The sequence below is a fragment of the Oncorhynchus tshawytscha genome, linkage group LG06 (genome assembly GCF_018296145.1).
Source record: "Oncorhynchus tshawytscha isolate Ot180627B linkage group LG06, Otsh_v2.0, whole genome shotgun sequence".
NCBI classification, from domain to species: domain Eukaryota; kingdom Metazoa; phylum Chordata; class Actinopteri; order Salmoniformes; family Salmonidae; genus Oncorhynchus; species Oncorhynchus tshawytscha.
The window spans coordinates 21,461,840-21,480,470 of NC_056434.1; the positions used below are offsets into that span (position 1 = coordinate 21,461,840).

An 18,631-nucleotide genomic window follows, 5' to 3' on the forward strand; every position below is an offset into this window, starting at 1 on the left:
TCAGCTTCTTGATAAGCCATACTTGTCAGGTGGATGGTTTATCAAGGCAAAGGAGAAATGCTCACTAACAGGGATGTAAACAAATATGTACACAAAATTTGAGAGAAGTAAGCTTTTTGTTTGTACTGAAATATTTTTCTGGGATAATTTATTTCAGCTCATGAACACTTTACATGTTGCGTTTATAATTTTGTTCAGTATAGTTTCGATATAGTTTGGGTGAGGTTTAGATGGGCCATCATCAGCAGCGCAAGCGGCGGCATGGGGACAAAATGACTACATTTAGAAATGGCAGAGTAATTTAAAAAGTAAATTCATTTTGAGTCAATATGACTCTCTCGGCTCACCTAGTGTTATGGTTACATTTGTGGCCGCCTAGCCTACTATCTCCTGGTCGTTGAGCCAGTGATCTGAGAGGTTGACAAGCCTATTGTTTCAAATGTCAAGTTTTAATGTCACGTGCACATGTACAGTGAAATGCCTTTCTTGCAGCTCCAAACCCAACAATGCAGTAGTTAATATCAATGTAGCACTAAAAATAACATAAGATGGAACAAAAACACATGAAATAAAAATAAGAAATAAGAAGAACACGAGAAAGTAAGAGGCTATTGTATATACAGGGTCATTTACAATGTGCAGGGATGCTGGAGTGATAGAGGTAGATGTGTATAGGGGTAAGGTAAACAGGTGTCAGGACATGTGAGAAATAGAGTATCAACAGCATAAATTATGACTGTATGTGAGTGTGTGTGCATGTGTGTAGAGTCAGTATAAATGTGTGTGCATGTTATCTGCTGATCTGCGTATACTCTGAGAACACACCCTGGAATACCGTCTGGCCCCGCGGTCTTGTGAGTGTTGATCTGAATAAAGATCTTTTACACATCTTATGACTTCGAGTATGTGGACAACTACAAATACCTAGGTGTCTGGTTAGACTGTAAACTCTCCTTCCAGACTCACATTAAGCATCTCCAATCCAAAATGAAATCTAGAATCAGCTTCCTACTTATCATCAAAGCATCCTTCCCTCGTGCTGCCAAACATACCCTCGTAAAACTGACTATCCTACTGATCCTTGACTTCGGTGATGCCTTTCCTTCTACTGCCTTTCCTTCTACTTCTCTGCTGCCAATGACTGGAATGAATTACAAAAATCACTGAAGCTGGAGTCTTATCTCCCTCTCTAACTTTAAGCATCAGCTGTCAGAGCAGCTTACCGATCATTATACCTGTACACAGCCCATCTGTAAATAGCCCACCCAACTACCTCATCCCAATATTGTTTTGTTTTTTTGCTCCTTTGCACCCCAGTATCTCTGCTTGCACATTCATCTTCTGCACATCTACCACCCCAGAGTTAGACAATAACAATAACAAATTATGGCTGTAGAACAGTTTTAGCTTAAAAGTTGGACAGAGTTCCAACACTTCAGAGATGAAGGTTTCCTTCCATCTCGCCATGAAGATTACACTGATCTATTGCTAAATTGTAATTATTTCGCCACTATGGCCTATTTACTGCCTTATCTAAAATCTTACTACATTTGCACACACTGTATATAGATTTTTCTATTGTGTTATTGACTGTACGTTTGTTTATCCCATATGTAACTCTGTGCTGTTTGAGTTGCACTGCTTTGCTTTATCTTGGCCAGGTCACAGTTGTAAATGGTAACTTGTTCTCAACTGGCCTACCTAGTTAAACAAAGGTTAAATAAAACAAATGTTAAAAACGTCGGCCTCAGAGAGCCAGATCACCCAGTGCTCTGGGTCTGTGAGGGCCCTCACACATGGTACGGTGTTGTTATTGTCAAAGCGTTGAGTTTGTCTGGAGAGAGGCATCGTTGGGTCGATAACGGCTGGATCTTCCTTTGTATTCAGTAATGGACAGTAGCCCCTGCCATATGCAGCAGGCAGTTGAGCCTGTGTAAGCTGATTGCATCTTATTCCGATGTTGTCCTTTTGCTCATTTGATGACTGTGGAGGTCGTACTCAGCTGTAGCCTGAGGGTTGTCTGCGACAGCCCTGTGTGCGGTAGTCCTTTAGCTGAGTGCCGCCGTCAACATTGTTAATCCAGGGCCTTTGATTGGAGAAGTTACGAACCTTCACTATTGGGACAACGTTCCGATGCATTTCCTTGTGAAGCCAGTGACAGAGGTGGTTAACTCGTTGATGTTATCGGCGGAGTCAGCGCTAGCAAAGCAGTCCGGTATTGTGATTAATACTTTCGTATCAGGGCATTATGTTCTAGTCTCATAGTCTATTAATTAAGATACACTAAGTGTACAAAACATTAGGAACACCTGCTCTTTCCATGACATAGAATGACCAGGTCAATCCAGGTGAAAGCTATGATCCCTTATTGATGTCACCTGTTAAATCCACTTCAATCAGTAAAGATGAAAGGGAAGAGACAGGTTAAATAAGGATTTTTAAGCCTTGAGACAATTGAGACATAGCTTGTTGATGTGTGCCATTAGGGTGAATGGGCAAGACAAAATATTTAAATGCCTTTGAGGTGCCAGGCACACCGGTTTGAAAGTGTCAAGAACTGCAACGCTGCTGGGTTTTTCACACTCAACAGTTTCCCCTCTCTACCAAATGGTCCAACACTCAAAAGACATCCAGCCACAACCATGAGAAACATGGGAGTCAACATGGGCCGTGTTTTGTACACGGTGTATATCGGCCTATGGTTTATGTATAGGTCTATATGAGTCACATGTTAAATGCAATAGTAATGGATTAATTAACGTAGGCTTACGACTATTTTGGTCTTTAATGCGAAATCACATGAGATGGTTTGTTGTGTTCAATCGATAACAGTATGGTTTAGGGTAGGTTATGTTCTTTTGATAATTTAATGATAATTTAAGTGTCTAAATTTTGTCCCACATAAATCTTTGCTGGCCATGCCATCAATGGATTTCTGCCTACGCCACTTCTACATACCCTAAATTAGCCAAACTAGCAGAAGAAGGCCACCTTTGGTCTGGCTGTGTTCTCCGTCTTCAGCTCCTCAATCTCTCTCACAGGCTGTGACTCTGGCTTTCAGGGCTGCATTCTCTCTCTCCAGCTCATCCACTTTGTTATTTTGGAACTGCAGTTCAATCACTTTGGCCCCCATGCCTGTTAATTCAGCTCCTTTGGCTGTATTCTCGGTCTTCAGCTCCTCCTTCTCCTTCTTGGTCAACCTAAGCTCAAACCGTTGCTCGTCTGCCTGGTCAAAAAGTTGCTTGTCACTGTCTTTCAGTCTGGCCTCCATGTTGGTCAGCTCTATTTTCTATTCCACCACCATGTCTCTAAGTTCCTGACGCTGCAAAAAGCTGTGGGAGAACTCAACTTTTTATTTATTTGATGTTCTCTTTTTATATCTCTATAAAGCTTCTACATGTTAGCCCTGGGCTTAGTGCAGTGTGAAAACAGCTTTTGTGGATCAGACAAATCAACATTTTCAAAATACTGTCTTGAGTGAGGTTTATGAATCGAACACTTTTATTCTTAGGTTTATAATCTCTCTAAACTGAAAAACTAGCTGTCATGAAAAAATATATTGCTGAATGTAGAAATATACTTATACTGATAGTAGTGTCAACTGTCTCCCCAGCCTCCATACAGTGGAACCACAGCTACACCACTTGTTCTGATTTAGTACTGCTACTAATATATTGGTCAAATCATTGTAATTCCCAACCGTGCTCACTAGATGGCACCAAGAAAAATAAATCTAATCAATATCAAGTGCTTGCCATTTCAAAAGCAGGATGTGTTACCATTAAGCTGTGGGTAAAAAGTCCATAAACTTATCAATAATTCACCATACTATTAATTACCAGTAGGTACATTGTCTGTGAAATTTGGATCATGACAGACCGGGAATGCTTCATTCTTGAAATCACAAGTCATATCCCAATGATTAAAATACAGTCAATTGTCATGGCTCCTGCAAAGGAAAAATGAAGATTGTATAATGACAACAAGTCTGTTATTTCAAGTGACTTATTTGACACTCAAGGAGAACTGTCACTATGAGGCTCGTACAGCATTATGTCACAGTATTTTATACGGGTGGGTCTAATCCTGAATACTGATTGGTTAAAAAGGCATTCCAGCCAGTGTCTATTCCATAAGTTACCACCAGCTAAATCTATGACATTAAAATTCCTATTTACTCTGTTCCATCTGACTGTGCAATCCACTGTCTCATCAGCCCAGCCAGGCAATTTATGAACTTGATCTCCACTATAAAAAGCATCTAGACATTATCTCATTTCTTTTAGACTAAAATTTAGTTTTCAACAGTGGAGATTTGTATAAATCTTGCGCTCTGTCTCTCATTTGCTACATTGTTTCAATATTCAAATTTGATCTCCAGCTGTCCCGTAATAATGAATGTGTCGGGAATTAGGACGAGACAGACAGACAGCTTTTCTCAGCTAGTTGAAATCATGAATCAGCATAACTTTGAAGGATGTATACAAAACTATCGAGAGAAAACAAGTCAAACGAAACGAAGTGCAGCTAGTTTGCTGTCTTTCCAGCTTCAGTTTGAAGTGATTGTGTTTGTTGTGTTGTTGGCTAGCTCCTCTGAACAAGTGTCCTGACAAGAGAGAACATTTTCTGTGCCAGGCAAAATTGTGCATCAAATCAAATTTGATTTGTCGAATACAACCGGTGTAGACCTTACAGTGAAATGCTTACAAGCCCTTAACCAACAGTGCAGTTTTAAGAAAAAACGTGTTAAGAAAGTATTTACTAAAAGAAACCTAAGTTAAAAAAAATATTAAATTAAAAATTAATAAGAAAAATAGAAAATAAGAAATAATTAATGAGCAACAATAAAATAACAGCAGCAAGGCAGCAAGGTAATTGTGGTAATATGTACATGTCATTAACTCATTGTTATTTGGATGTATCCAAATAAATGTCACTAGAAAACAGAGTAAACAAAAGCAAATGCAGCTACTTTGCTATTATTCTGGCTGCACTTTTGACGTAAGTTAGCCGTAGTAGGCTAGCTAGCAAGCAAGAGATAAAAACATTGCCATATAGATTGTCGTGGAAATTTCCTCTATTTACCAAATCATGAGAGCAAACCACACACAAGTCAGAGTTAGTTATCACAAAGTCCATCTTTAATTATATGAGCTCTATCACAACCCTGTGACTCTCAGATCAATTCAGTGTCTATCAATGAATTCTCTGAGAGTCCCTTACACATTGCAACAGAGATCCTTTAAAGCAGAGACACACATATCCAGACAGCATAGGCATAATTTATCGTTCAGCTTTGTCTCCTAAACTATGTTATTTTCTCAAACTCAGAACCATAAACAAATCCTCCATATCAACAGCCATATATCAAAACCATCCTATCTTGACAAGATCACAAAGACACACTGACTGGCACACAGACATTGTGGAGCCAAGAGATACACGCTTGACCTCTCCCCTCTCTCCGGCCCAAGCAACTTAGTCTTGACATAGAACAGATACTGCAACCCCGCCACAGTATTAAACAACAACAACATTCTGATGAGAAGTAACTTACAAACATATGATGAATATAAAACATCTTACCTATGTTACCAACTAATTCTGATTATTCCCCAACAAGATACAGAAGAAAAAGACTGAACGACTCGGTCGCGTCTCTGGCAACCAAACCGATAGAACGAATGACCAGCCAGCTTGGGTAGCAACCGTAGAAATGTGTCGGGGCTATATTTTGTGGAAGGATTATATTGTATGAATAAATTAATCAAAATAATGTTTTTAATGAAAATACGTCAATCATTATTTGAGTATGTTGGTAACCCATTATATAAAAGGGATAATGCCATCAAAGCCGGTGTTTGGAGGAGATATTAGCACAGTTTGCCGGCCCTCGACTTTCTTCTCGGGCCTAACAACACCCGTGCCAATATATCCTCCAAACACCGGCTTCTCTGGCGTTATCACTTAAATATCCCAGAGAAACTGAGAGGAGCTTTGGGGACAGAGAATAGCCATTTTCTTCAGCTAGTTTCCAATTTGACACAAATACTGCGAGGTAGCTACCAACACTGACTATGACTGCTTAATGCTGTAGCCTCTTTGATATTAGTATTGTTAGTTTCCAACATTATAGCGAGGGGTGAATTCCAAAGAGCATGGTTAGGCTATATATGCATCCTCCATCTGTCTACTTGGGAGAATATCATGTTTGAATGACTTTATTTTCCTAATGGCACTTTAGGAAATTATGACTTGTGGGCAATACAAAGTAATTACATTTCTTGTGCCTCGGCCCAGATAAGATTCAGCATTAATAATGAATTGAGAGTTGGAGGCTCTCTCAGCAGATGTGCTTCCTTGGAACAGTAGCAACAGATGTGCTTCCTTGGAACAGTAGTCGTACAGGAAACAACAACTTGGTTTTATTGACAATGGCTGCCCAGGGCTAGATTGAAGAGTAGATATATCCGTTGAAGATACACAACAAGAAGTTGGGGTATGTAGAATATTTGTCATAGCTTCACAACAGAGCTTAGAATCTAATAATTGAGTGATATTTTTTACAACCAGGAAATTATTAAACTAAGATATAACCTAAAATGCATTTATTGCAATTGCACTAAACTAAATTGTTTGTTTTTAAATAATAATTTTCCCGCAACTCAATTCAACCAAATAAGGATGCCACTATGTTGGGAAGAGCTGGATCAAGTTTTAATTTTCAATGTTTATTTGTTGTCACATTCTGACCCTAGTTCCTTTATTTTGTCTTTGTGTTATTATGGTCAGGGCGTGAGTTGGGGTGGGCAGTCTATGTTCCTTTTTCTAGGTTGTGTTTATGTGTTTGGCCTGGTATGGTTCTCAATCAGAGGCAGGTGTCATTCGTTGTCTCTGATTGAGAATCATACTTAGGTAGCCTTTTCCCACCTGTGTTTTGTGGGTGAATGTTTCCTGTTTTGTTGTTTGTGTCACCATTCAGGACTGGTTCGGTTTTCATTTCCATTCTCTTTGTCATTTTTGTCTTCTGTTACCACCGTTACCTTGTCACAACACAACTGTCACAACACAACTGATTGGCTCAAACACATGTTGAAGGAAATAAATTCCACATATTAATATTTAACAAGGCACACCTGTTAATTGAAATGCAATCCAGGTGACTACCTTATGAAGCTGGTTGAGAGAATGCCAAGAGTGTGCAAAGCTGTCATCAAGGCAAAGAGTTGCTACTTTGAATAATCTCAAATAAAAAATATATTTTGATTTGTTTAACACTTTTTTGGTAAAGCTGTAACGTAACAAAATGTGTAAAAATTCAAGGGGTCTGAATACTTTCTCTCTGTACTTTGCTCCATTCATTTTTGCCTCGATCCTGACTAGTCTCCCAGTCCCTACCGCTGAACAACATCCACACAGCATGATGCTGCCACCACCCTGCTTCACCGTAGGGGTGGTGCCAGGTTTCCTCCAGACGTGACACTTGGCATTCTGGCCAAACAGTTCAATCTTGATTTCATCAGACCAGAGAATCTTGTTTCTCATGGTCTGAGTTTCCTTCAGGTACCTTTTGGCAAACTCCAAGCGGGCTGTCGTGTGCCTCTTACTGAGGCACACGAAGGCCTGATTGATGGAGTGCTGCAGAGATGGTTCTCTTTCTGGAACATTCTCCCATCTTCACAGAGGAACTCTGGAGCTCTGTCACCTCCCTGACTAAATCAAATCAAATCAAATCAAATTTATTTATATAGCCCTTCGTACATCAGCTGATATCTCAAAGTGCTGTACAGAAACCCAGCCTAAAACCCCAAACAGCAAGCAATGCAGGTGTAGAAGCACGGTGGCTAGGAAAAACTCATTAGAAACATTAGAAAAGGCTATTCCATGTGAGAAATTGCAAAGAAACTGAAGATCTGGTACAACACTGTGCACTACTCACTTCACAGAACAGCGCAACCTGGCTCTAACCAGAATATAAAGAGGAGGGGGAGGCCCCGGTGGCCAACTGAGCAAGAGGACAAGTACATTAGAGTGTCTAGTTTGAGAAACAGATGCCTCACAAGTCCTCAACTGGCAGCTTCATTAAATAGTACCCGCAAAACACCAGTCTCACCGTTAACAGTGAAGAGGCGACTCCGGGATGCTGGCCTTCTAGACAGAGTTGCAAAGAAAAAGCCATATCTCAGACTGGTCAATAAAAAGAAAAGATGAAGATGGGCAAAAGAACACAAACACTGGACAGAGGAACTACCTAGAAGGCCAGCATCCCGGAGTCACCTCTTCCTTGTTGACAGAAGAGAAAGTTGGACCTGTAGCTAACTCTAGGGCTGGGTATGTTCCTAGCGTTTTGAACATTCTGCAAACACTAGGTGGATGATGGTGGACAAGAAAAAAAGAAGGAAAGTGGAAGAGAGTATGAGTAAATATGGAGTGTGGGATTGCACAAGCCTTTTGGAAGATCTAATGAAGGAGAAGATGGTGGACAAGGTAAAAAAAGAAGTGAGTTTTGAATGAATATGGAATGGAGGATCACACAGAATGTTTGGAAGAGCTAGAGAAAGAACTTAAACATGACGAGTATGAGGATGAATTAAATGCAGTGGCAGGTGCAGTGATGACCACCTGGAAGGGGCTAAGTGTATAGGGAAGTGGTGTGGTGAGGAAGGTTCGTGTCAAGTACAAAAAGAGGGATACGTGCTCCAGTAGCTCAGAGATTGAACCTGACGAGAGTAAGGAAGAAGTACCTGCGTTGAGGATCGCCGAGTTCAAGCCTCATCCCAATGATAAGAAGGATTTTGGCACAGTGCAGGTGAGCTTTGGGGAGAGAATGGATCCTTGTATTCTGGCTGATTCATATGTGATGTCAGGTTGAGTGGAGAAGAGTTTGGGAACTTTTGAGTTGTTTAAAGTAATGCGAAGTGGACTTTTGGTGATTTATTCTGTGTCTTCCATCCAGAGTGCTCCGAAACCACGGGACTAGGGACAAGAATTTACTTGCTTTGCTCACCAGAGAAGGGCACCTTTGACAGGAGTGATAACGGGAGTAGCATTAAATGTTGAGGAGGATCAGCTGAAATGGAAGATTCCTGGTGTCTGTGATGCCCGCAGTTTGGTGGTGAAACGGAGAAGACATTGTCTGTCTTGCTTTGTTTTGATGCAAGTTGTGAGTCTTTGCCCGACAAGGTCAAGTTAGGCTTTGCCAGTTATGCCGTGGGAGCTTTTGTTCCAATAATACTACAGTATTTTAGATGCCAAGCTTATGGTCATGTTGCAGCAGTGTGTAGGAGGTGGATTCGTAGATGTGAAAAGTGTACAGTAGGGAATGAAACAAAGGAATGTGTAGTATTGGTGGAGAAAGTTGTGTGTTAGCTGTGGGAGTGCCCATGGGGCTGGAGATCGGAGGTGTCCTATGAGAGAAAGGCAGGTTGTGGCTACCAGGGTCAGAGTCGTACAGAAAGGGTTGAATGCTGAAGGAGTGAAGAGAGGGGTAGAGAAAGATGGGGTGAGGGATCCTGAGAGGAGAGAGACCAATATAGAGGGATGGGAATAATATGTGCTTCAGCAAGGTGGGTGTCTTAGCATTCATAGTCATGTTTGTCAATTGAATGCAGAAATGGAACGTAAGTCACAGAAAACAGAGGTTGCAGTAGTAGCTGCAGAGAGTACTTGGGATTGCAAGGTTTTACTGCAGAACAGTTGCAGGGGGTGTTGAGGGGCAGTGTTCTGTCCTCCCAGACCATTGGCCTAGAGTAGGATTATACAGAGTTAAATAGTGGAGTGGGTGGTGGGTTTTTTAGTGAGGGCTATTAGTTGGAAGGTTCATTTTCCTTTACCATTTTTTCTATTTTCTATTACTGAAATTGAATGTAGGTAGGCCATGACTGGCCTCACACTCCAGCACAGTAGGTGAGGGTGAATGCACCTAAAATTAGGATGCGATCCCCAAACCAGATCATAAAGAATGAGAAATAGATAATGTATGTGTCATTTTTTACATTTTACTAGTCAAGTCAGTTAAGAACAAATTCTTATTTTCAATGACGGCCTAGGAACAGTGAGTTAACTGCCTGTTCAGGGGCAGAACGACAGATTTTTACCTCGTCAGCTCGGGGATTCAATCGTGCAACCTTTCGGTTGCTAGTCCAACATTATAACGACTAGGCTATTTGCCACCCCATGTGTGACATTCAGAGGGTAACTGGGCAATACTACAATACTGCCTTTGAATGGGGTATGGTAGTACTGTAGGTGCCATGCACACTGGTTTGAGTGTGGGAACTGTGGGAAGCATTGACGTCAACATGGGCCAGCATCCCTGTGGAAAGCTTTCATCACCTAATAGAGTCCATGCCCAACGAATTGAGGCTGTTCTGATGGCAAAATGGAATGCAACTCAATATTAGGAAGGTGCTCCTAATGTTTTGTATACCTTAATGCGCGTTTTGGATTAAGGCCAGTTCAAGGCATTTTCAGCAGAAGACCACAAGGGGGCTTATTGGTCCTATTTCATTGGCTATATTCGCCTTTCCTTCCCACCTTGAAAGCGGGTACCCTCGCTCTCCTCCGACGCGCTCGTGCATACTGCTGAACAGAGCGTCTCGGGGACTGGTAAAACTTGTTTTGTTACAACCTCTAGTCTATTGCCTACCCACATGTGTTACCGACGGACCGATGCCTGTGTAACAGACCTGTAACGGAGTTTGTACTGAATGGAATAATATCTCTGGCGTCCAAGTTCTGAATCTGATGCGGTTTTCACAAGTGTGGGATTTGTAACACTGCGCTGGTGTGACATCGTTCGCATGTAAACCGATTGAGCAGGATTGACTCTTGGAAGTGATCAAAAGATGGACTACTGTTAATTTTTATTCACAATGGGATTAAAGCTATTTATTTTCCTCGGTTTATTCTGCGTCACCTCAGGTAGGACACACATTTGCCATTGACCATAATGTATTGTAGATAAAAATGTAAATGACTTGAGACACCCATTTTACAACAAAGTATGGTATAGGCTTTCATAAAACGGTATTGTTATTGTCCTGTAGATTAGTGTTTATCCTATCAATATTCACTTATTATTCCAAATTGCCGGTTTAAATATCAGCTGGAATTCTGTACACTTTGATGCGCATCTACATAGCACCTTATAGCCGTTCGGAAACAGGTCACCGAATTGATGCTATGAATTGTGTCCATGCGTACTGTGTTTGTTTCTGTCACTTAAGTTTTAGGTTTCGGGGTTGATCCTGCTCTATGCATCAATGTTTTCGATGAATTGACACTTGGAGAGGGTTTTGATGGAGTTACTCAAGTCCAGGGCTTCCACAGCGAGTCTCGGGCGTTCCACTTTCAAGGTAAGACGCTCCCATAAAGAAACCTAATAGGCTATGCTATGTGTTATGTTGAAGGCGAGAGGGCAAGAATGGTTAGTTGCAGTTTTTTCCTCATCAGAATGAGACAACAAAACAGCAGGCATTATGAGTTCAAAAACTCATGGCAAGGGAAAAAACGTGTTTCTTTCCATGTAATATTAGATTGACTGTCATGCATGGTGAATGGGTGTTGATGCTTTTGGAAGCTCTCACATAAAAGGAAAACATTCCATTTATACATATTGTCCACAATATAACCTGTTTGTTTGCACAACCATTTATTTTGACATACTTATCCTAGTGTTGTCATTTTCTCTCTGCCCTGGGATGCCACCTGCCCAAAGCGAAGAACAGTGTTCCCATAAGAGAGGGGGACACAGACATGCACAGAATTATGGATTATTATTATTATGAATTATTAAAGATTGGGCATAATGAGAAGTCAGCAAACAAAACCCCAGGCTCATGGCGATGTATGGAGTGTGGTTGATGTTGAATGAGCCACTCTACAGGCCCCAGCCAGACTGGACCTTTAATGACCCCCCTAGGTCTGAGGTCTATGGGTTGTCTAGCCTGAACCTGTTGTTGGCGATTCCAACAGAGGACCTGTATGAAAATGTATGCACTCACTACTGTAAATTGCTCTGGATGAGAGAGTCTAGTAAAATGTAATTCTATGCTCTAGTTGTACATCCTACTGCTCTGCCCTTGGACAAGCACCTCTCAGAATATCACTACATGATACATAGTGTTTCCATGGATGAATTCTCTGGAGAATAATTTCAACCTGGACAAATTGGCACCTGAAGCAGTAAGCCTCCAGATCAATGTATACAAAATAATGAGTTATGGCTTCAAAAGGAACATTTGCCATCTTAAAGCACATCATCCTATATACAAGTAAATAACATTGTTATAGGAATAATTCATTTCCAAATTCTTCTACGTGTACCTGGTATCTTCTCCTGCCTATCCTCACACATACTCCTCTGTAGCGACACCAGCACAGTTACTGTATGTATAGTGCAGCTGGAGTCCCTCTTCCTCTTTGAAGATAGGGGGACATGATGTCCCGTCCTCTACTCCAAAGCTTATGCATTCCACCTAGGCAGGGTTCCACCCGCCCTCTCTCCTTCAGTTTGCCATTAATGTCACACAATGGAAACATGACTCAGACATCCCCATACATTCTTCAGCGTTACCCCTTATTTCATTTAGGATGTCTCTGTTAAAACCTCTTGGGGAGGCTGCGAATTTTCGCAGCTTTTTGTTAAAAATCGCGCAACATTTCAGCGCCCTGCTACTCATTCCAGGAATATAGTATATGCATATGATTAGTATGTGTGGATAGAAAACACTCAGACGTTTCTAAAACTGTTTAAATCACGGCTGTGACTATAACAGAACGTCTGTTTCATCGAAAAGCGCAGGAAAATCTGATCACTGGAGATGGAAAAAAATATCCATGCGCCACTTCCATGAATTGTTAAAGGTGAACCGTAATATATGAGGCCGAGCTTGCAGTACCTACAGCTTCCACAGGATGTATAGAGTCTCCTCATTTGATTCTGATTTGATTCTTGGTAGATCCGACCAAAGGGAACCGATTCCCTCCGACCACCGACCTGAGGCATTGTCTCTGTGTTTTTCCGGACATTTTTTCCACACGCCAACTATCGAATTTACATCGCCTCCTGATGATTTTTATAGCTTATTAACGTGTAGTAATACCTAAAGTTGCATTAGAAAGGTATTTCGAAGTGTTTTGTGAAAGTTTATCGTCGACTTTTTAACTTTTAAAAAATGACGTTATGTTATGAAACGCTATTTTTTTCCGTTTATCACACAGTCTTCATAGATCGATATCTAGGCTATATATGGACCGATTTAATCCAAAAAAAGACCCAGTATTGATTATGGGACATCAAGGAGTGCCAAGAAAGAAGATGGTCAAAGGTAATGAATGTTTTATATTTTATTGTGCGGTTTGTGTAGCGCCGACTACGCTAATTATTTTTGTTTACATCCTCTACGGGTCTTTTGGGGTGTTACATGCTATCAGATAATAGCTTCTCATGCTTTCGCCGAAAAGCATTTTACAAATCTGACTCGGTGGCTAGATTCACAACGAGTGTAGCTTTAATTCAATACCTTGCATGTGTGTTTTAATGAAAGTTTGAATTTTAACGAAAAACGATCAGTGACGCTCTAAAATATCCGCTGACTACCCGCTGATTTGATCCCCCCGAGGGAACATCCTCCCTAAGAAGTTTTAAGTAAGTCATGCTGGGTGGAGGCGAGGAGCGGAGCGGCAGTCAAACCTGCTGGCCTCTGTGTAGTGTAGTCACTGAGCAGGCTGTCTAGAGCGAGGGGAGCTGTCTGAGTCAGGAGAACATTCCCTAAATGTCAAACAGAAATGACCCAGAACGTGGTTGCCATGTTCTCAGAATATAAGATATTAATGTTCTAGACACGTTTCATGGGAACATTGCAAGAACATTCCTGTGTTCAGTTTTCTGAGGGTTAGGAGAATATTCCATCAACATCCCACCAAACATACACAGACCACAGTTGCCATGTTCTCAAAACATAAGATATGAATGGTCTAGACACATTTCAAGAGAATGTTGCAAGAACATTTCTGTGTATCAGTTGTCAGAACATCACCTGATGGTTCCAAAGAAACATTCTCCCCAAAGTTTTGTTTCATTACACATTGTTACTGTTGCCAAGCACATCAACGACCTGATTAATTTACCTCTGATCTATTCACAGCTCTTTGTCAGTTGGCAATGTTAGAGACACACATGGTGCTTTTAACAGTGCATTCTGTTGACATACATAATTACATTGCTCATGTTCATTTAAAGTCATTATTTTTCAGCATGTCCTCAATTGGGATTTGAACTCAGAACCTCTTGGTTCAGAGCATTCTAAGCTTTCTGCTACGCCACCATGTCTGTCAGTTATCAGTTAATCTGACTATTTTCTCATTGATTTGATTTTCTTATTTCAGCTATTTTAGTGTTGGTGGGGCATTTTACCCTGTTTTAATCTTACTCCTGATTCCCTATGAACAATGAAATAGTTGTTATTGTGTATACTTTTAAACAGAGCTGAGATTTACTTCAAAGTGTGTTTCAAGAAGATGACAGAGAGATGCTCAGCTATATATAATTAATAAATACTCATAAATTATGAGAGGTAGTGGAAATGTAATTTGTGCTCAAGGGGTAATCTTACAGATTCACTTATTTTAAAGATAAACTGATTTTAATTATATCAGTTATGGGTGTTGTATATGTTACCAAATAATGACATTAACATACATTGCTTAGAAAGTGAGAGTAGTGTGACTCCCCATGTGGGTCTCAAACCCAGGCCACCAGCACCAATGAAGAACACCTTAGCCACTCTCCCAATAAGGGATGTCCCTAGAGTGTACAGTATGTGCTTATTGGGCCAAAATAGTTAGGTCCTGTCCTGAAGCCAACCCTAACTCCTTCTCCCTAGACACTTGTGTAGATATGAAACTGGGTAGATATAAGCAATAGGGCAAATTAACTTTGAAGTAAATCTCAGCTCTGTTAAAAGTACACAAGAAAACCGATTTTATTGATCATAGTGATTCAGGAGTAATATTTAAACAGGGTTATGCCCCACTAACATTATACAACTCTACAAAAAGCCCTAAAATTGCTGAAATAAGTCAGTCAAATCAATGATGAGAAACTGTTCATTAACTGATACAGACATGGTGGGTTAGCCGGATGATCAAACTGCGGTGAACCTAAAGGTTGAGAGTTCAAATCCCAGGGCTGGATATTTTTAATAATAATTGTACTAATGAAGATGCACAATATAATAATTGATGTCAAATGTAAGTTGAAAACACTGTTAAAAGCATTGTTTGAGTGTATCTAAACTTGCCAACAAATAAAGAGCGGTTGTTCACCAATCAGCCTTGATGGGCTTGGCAACAGTAACAAGGGATGATCAGGCAACATACTGATACACAGGAATGTTGATGCAACATTCCCATGAAACGTGTCTAGAACATTAATATTGAATATTCTGAGAACATGATAACCAATTCCGGGTAAGTTATGTTTGACATTAAGGGAATGGTCTCTTGGAAACAGTCCTTGCATGTCACTGGAACATTCCTATGAAAACATTAAGTAATGACCTAATGAGACTCTTAAGAGAACGTTCTCTAAAGTTGTTTAATTCTTAAAGTTGTGTGAACGTTTGTTGCTAGCTGGGTGCCTGATTGCCCATGGGGATTGCTGGTATCTCTAGGAGGGGGAGAAGAAGGATACGTTTCTGTACACTGGCTTGTATGAACTATGTGTGTGTGTGTTTGTGAGAGAGCTGGGAAGGTGGGGATTACATTTTAGAACTTCTCACCTGCTGCAGATTGCCTTTGAAATTACCTGTCAGCCGTACAGTGAGTGGCAGTACTGTAGATATACAGAGGTAGGCCTCGGACTGATATGATAAAGCTGGAGGAAGGAATGTCCCTGTGCTACATATGAAACAGACGGCCACAACCAGAGCACTGAACTAGGACCAGACTCTGTCCTAACTGATCCTGGAAGAGGAGCCTACCATGGTCACGACAGCAAGCAGCCAATGAGCAGTATCCTATCTACACAGCTGCATGCATGTGAGCCCAGAGACCCACGTGCTGATTTTATGTCATCACCACTGTCAGAAAGGCATTCGTTCTTGTTGAGTGTTTGAGCACTGAGCAGCACTGCCGGTGAAGTGTTTCTGTGTATCTGGTGGTGGTTATGCTCCTAACTGCAACTGCCCTGGAGGGTAGAGGGATGGAAGAGACTCATTTGTTATACAGCAGCGCTCCCTGTGTGTGTGTCAACCAAATAGGAGGCAACTAATGGACTAACCTCTGGGGCTACAGCCACCAATGCCAGCTACCAAAGCTATTCTGGCAAAAACACTGCATTCCTTTCTGAGGTCCTTTTTTTTTACTAGGCAAGTCAGTTAAGAAGAAATTCTCATTTTCTTATTCTTATTTTCTTATTAACAGTGGGTTAACTGCCTGTCAGCTCAGGGATTTGACCTTGCAACCTTTCGGTTACTAGTCCAATGCTCTAACCACTAGGCTACCCTGCCGACTTATAACAGTGACTTGGAATCCAGGTGTTAGCCCTCTTAGTCCAACCAGATCCTTTATTCCAGAATTGCTTATGGTGGTTGAGTGATATTTGTGTCATCTCCGGGCCACCATAAATAGTGTCTACGCTTAACCTTTTATTTAACTAGGAAATTCAGTTAAGTGCAAATTCTTATTTACAATGATTGCCTAGGAACAGTGGGTTAACTGCCTTGTTCAGAGGCAGAACAACAGATTTTTACCATGTCAGCTCAGTGATTCAATCTAGCAACCTTTCGGTTACTAGCCCAACGCTCTAACCACCAGGCTACCTGCCGCCACCATAGATTTAGGACTAGTGGCTGACACCAGCTCAAAGACTCTGAATGTCAGACAGCCAGTGGCTGAGTCGATCAGAGAATTTGGGAGAGAGTGCTGCCCCAGCAGTCCTGGAGGTGCCCTTGGCTCGGTTTAGTATTTGTTCCAGTAGAGCGGACACACAGTGGAGGGAGAGACCATCCTCCGAATGCAGATTTCCTGAGCCAGCCGGAGCAGGAGCTGGAGCTGGTATTGGAATATTCAGGGTGTAGGCTAGCCAAAAGGGGGCTACGTGAGGGTTTCGAGTTGCTGTTGAGTTTATTATTAATGTAATCCCCCTAGAGAGAGGTTCTCAAGCCCAACCCTCCCACGCAGATGCCTCAGCCTCAGCACCAATGTTTAAAGCAGAGTGTTTTGAAAAAATGCTATGTCATTTTCTAACTGCCAGTGTTACGCAATGTTGAGTAAGTCATGAATATTTTTATCGTCTACCTGTGGTAGAGCTCTGCTACCCGAGCCGAGCCTGATAGGCCCCAACATTATACATTGGGTAGGGCCTGTTTTCTTCCACCAAAGGCAATGCTACCAAATACTAATTGAGTGTATGTAAACTTCTGAACCACTGGGAATGTGATGAAAGTAATAAAAACTGAAATAAAAAATTCTCTCTACTTTTATTCTGACATTTCAAATTCTTAAAATAAAGTGGTGATCCTAACTGACCTAAGACAGGGAATTTTTACTAGGATTAAATATTTGGCTAAGGTGTATGTAAACTTCCTACTTCAACTGTATATATGTATTCTATTCTACTGTATTTTAGTCAATGCTACTCCGACATTGTTCAACCTAATATTTATATATTTCTTAATTCCATTATTTTACTTTTAGATTTGTGTATATTGTTGCGAATTGTTAGATACTGCTGCTGGAGCTTGGGACGCAAGCATTTCGCTACACCCGCAATAACATCTGCTAAAAATGTGTATGTGAGCAATGAAATTAGATTTGATTTACTCTTCGAGTTCCTTCCCTGACTGCGATCAGAGACTGATCTACCTTACAGCTACTCGTATGCATTAAAGATGTTTTCTATTATCCAATTAAATAGTCTCTGCCTTAATCTTTGGATCTAGTTTTCCACAATAATAACAAAGAAATAAATGTACAAATAGAATAAACTGCTATTAAAATGTAGCTTTGGCCCGCTAACGTGGCGCTAAATCAATAGCTTCATTAATGAAAATAAAACTCATCAAGTAAATGGTCCACAAATGCATTCAACCACTTCAAGATGTTGCAATGAATAGAGCATCAATTATCAGCATCATTATTTTTGCTTTAGAGCATAGGAGAGAATGTGCTATAAATGACGCTTCCTCTACATGGCTTGCTCGACATTGCAACGATTGAACTGTCAAAGGTGGGACCTAAAGGATTTGCGCACTTCTGATTGGGTGATAATCTAATTGGGTTGTTTGTTCACATATACATAAATATTTCATCCATTGTTTTGACCTGGGTTACACACAGTTGCATTTTGAGAGAGATGACATGAAATGTTGGAGAGGAGTGCTATAAACCTGACCAGTGTTATTTCTATCAGAACACCGCTGTGATCTTTTACTTGCTGTTGTTGCTTTGTTATGGGTAAAGTCAGGCATCTTCATAATTGGAAACCAGGGCCAAAATGAATTCAAATGTTTCCCAGTGAATTCATATCGTCCTTGAAAGGATGTTTACATCTCAATAAACTAAGTTCTTCCCTGTACAGTATACAGTAAAGAAGTCACTCTGAAAAGAGAGGACGATATGGGAG

The 18,631-nt window shown here is 40.8% G+C and overlaps 1 protein-coding gene across 2 annotated transcripts in view; it reads left to right on the plus strand.

Annotated features, from left to right (window-relative positions):
• Positions 1-10,556: 10,556 nt before the first annotated feature.
• Positions 10,557-18,631, plus strand: part of LOC112252235 (protein kinase C-binding protein NELL2) — a 101,036-nt gene continuing 92,961 nt past the window's right edge. The window contains exons 1-2 of one of the 2 annotated variants that reach the window (XM_024423298.2): positions 10,557-10,923; positions 11,229-11,357. In XM_024423298.2, the coding sequence (XP_024279066.2) occupies positions 10,875-10,923; positions 11,229-11,357 (178 nt within the window). In that variant the 5' untranslated portion in view covers positions 10,557-10,874. The remainder of the gene's footprint in view (positions 10,924-11,228; positions 11,358-18,631) is intronic. The other variant, XM_024423297.2, reaches the window with a different exon arrangement.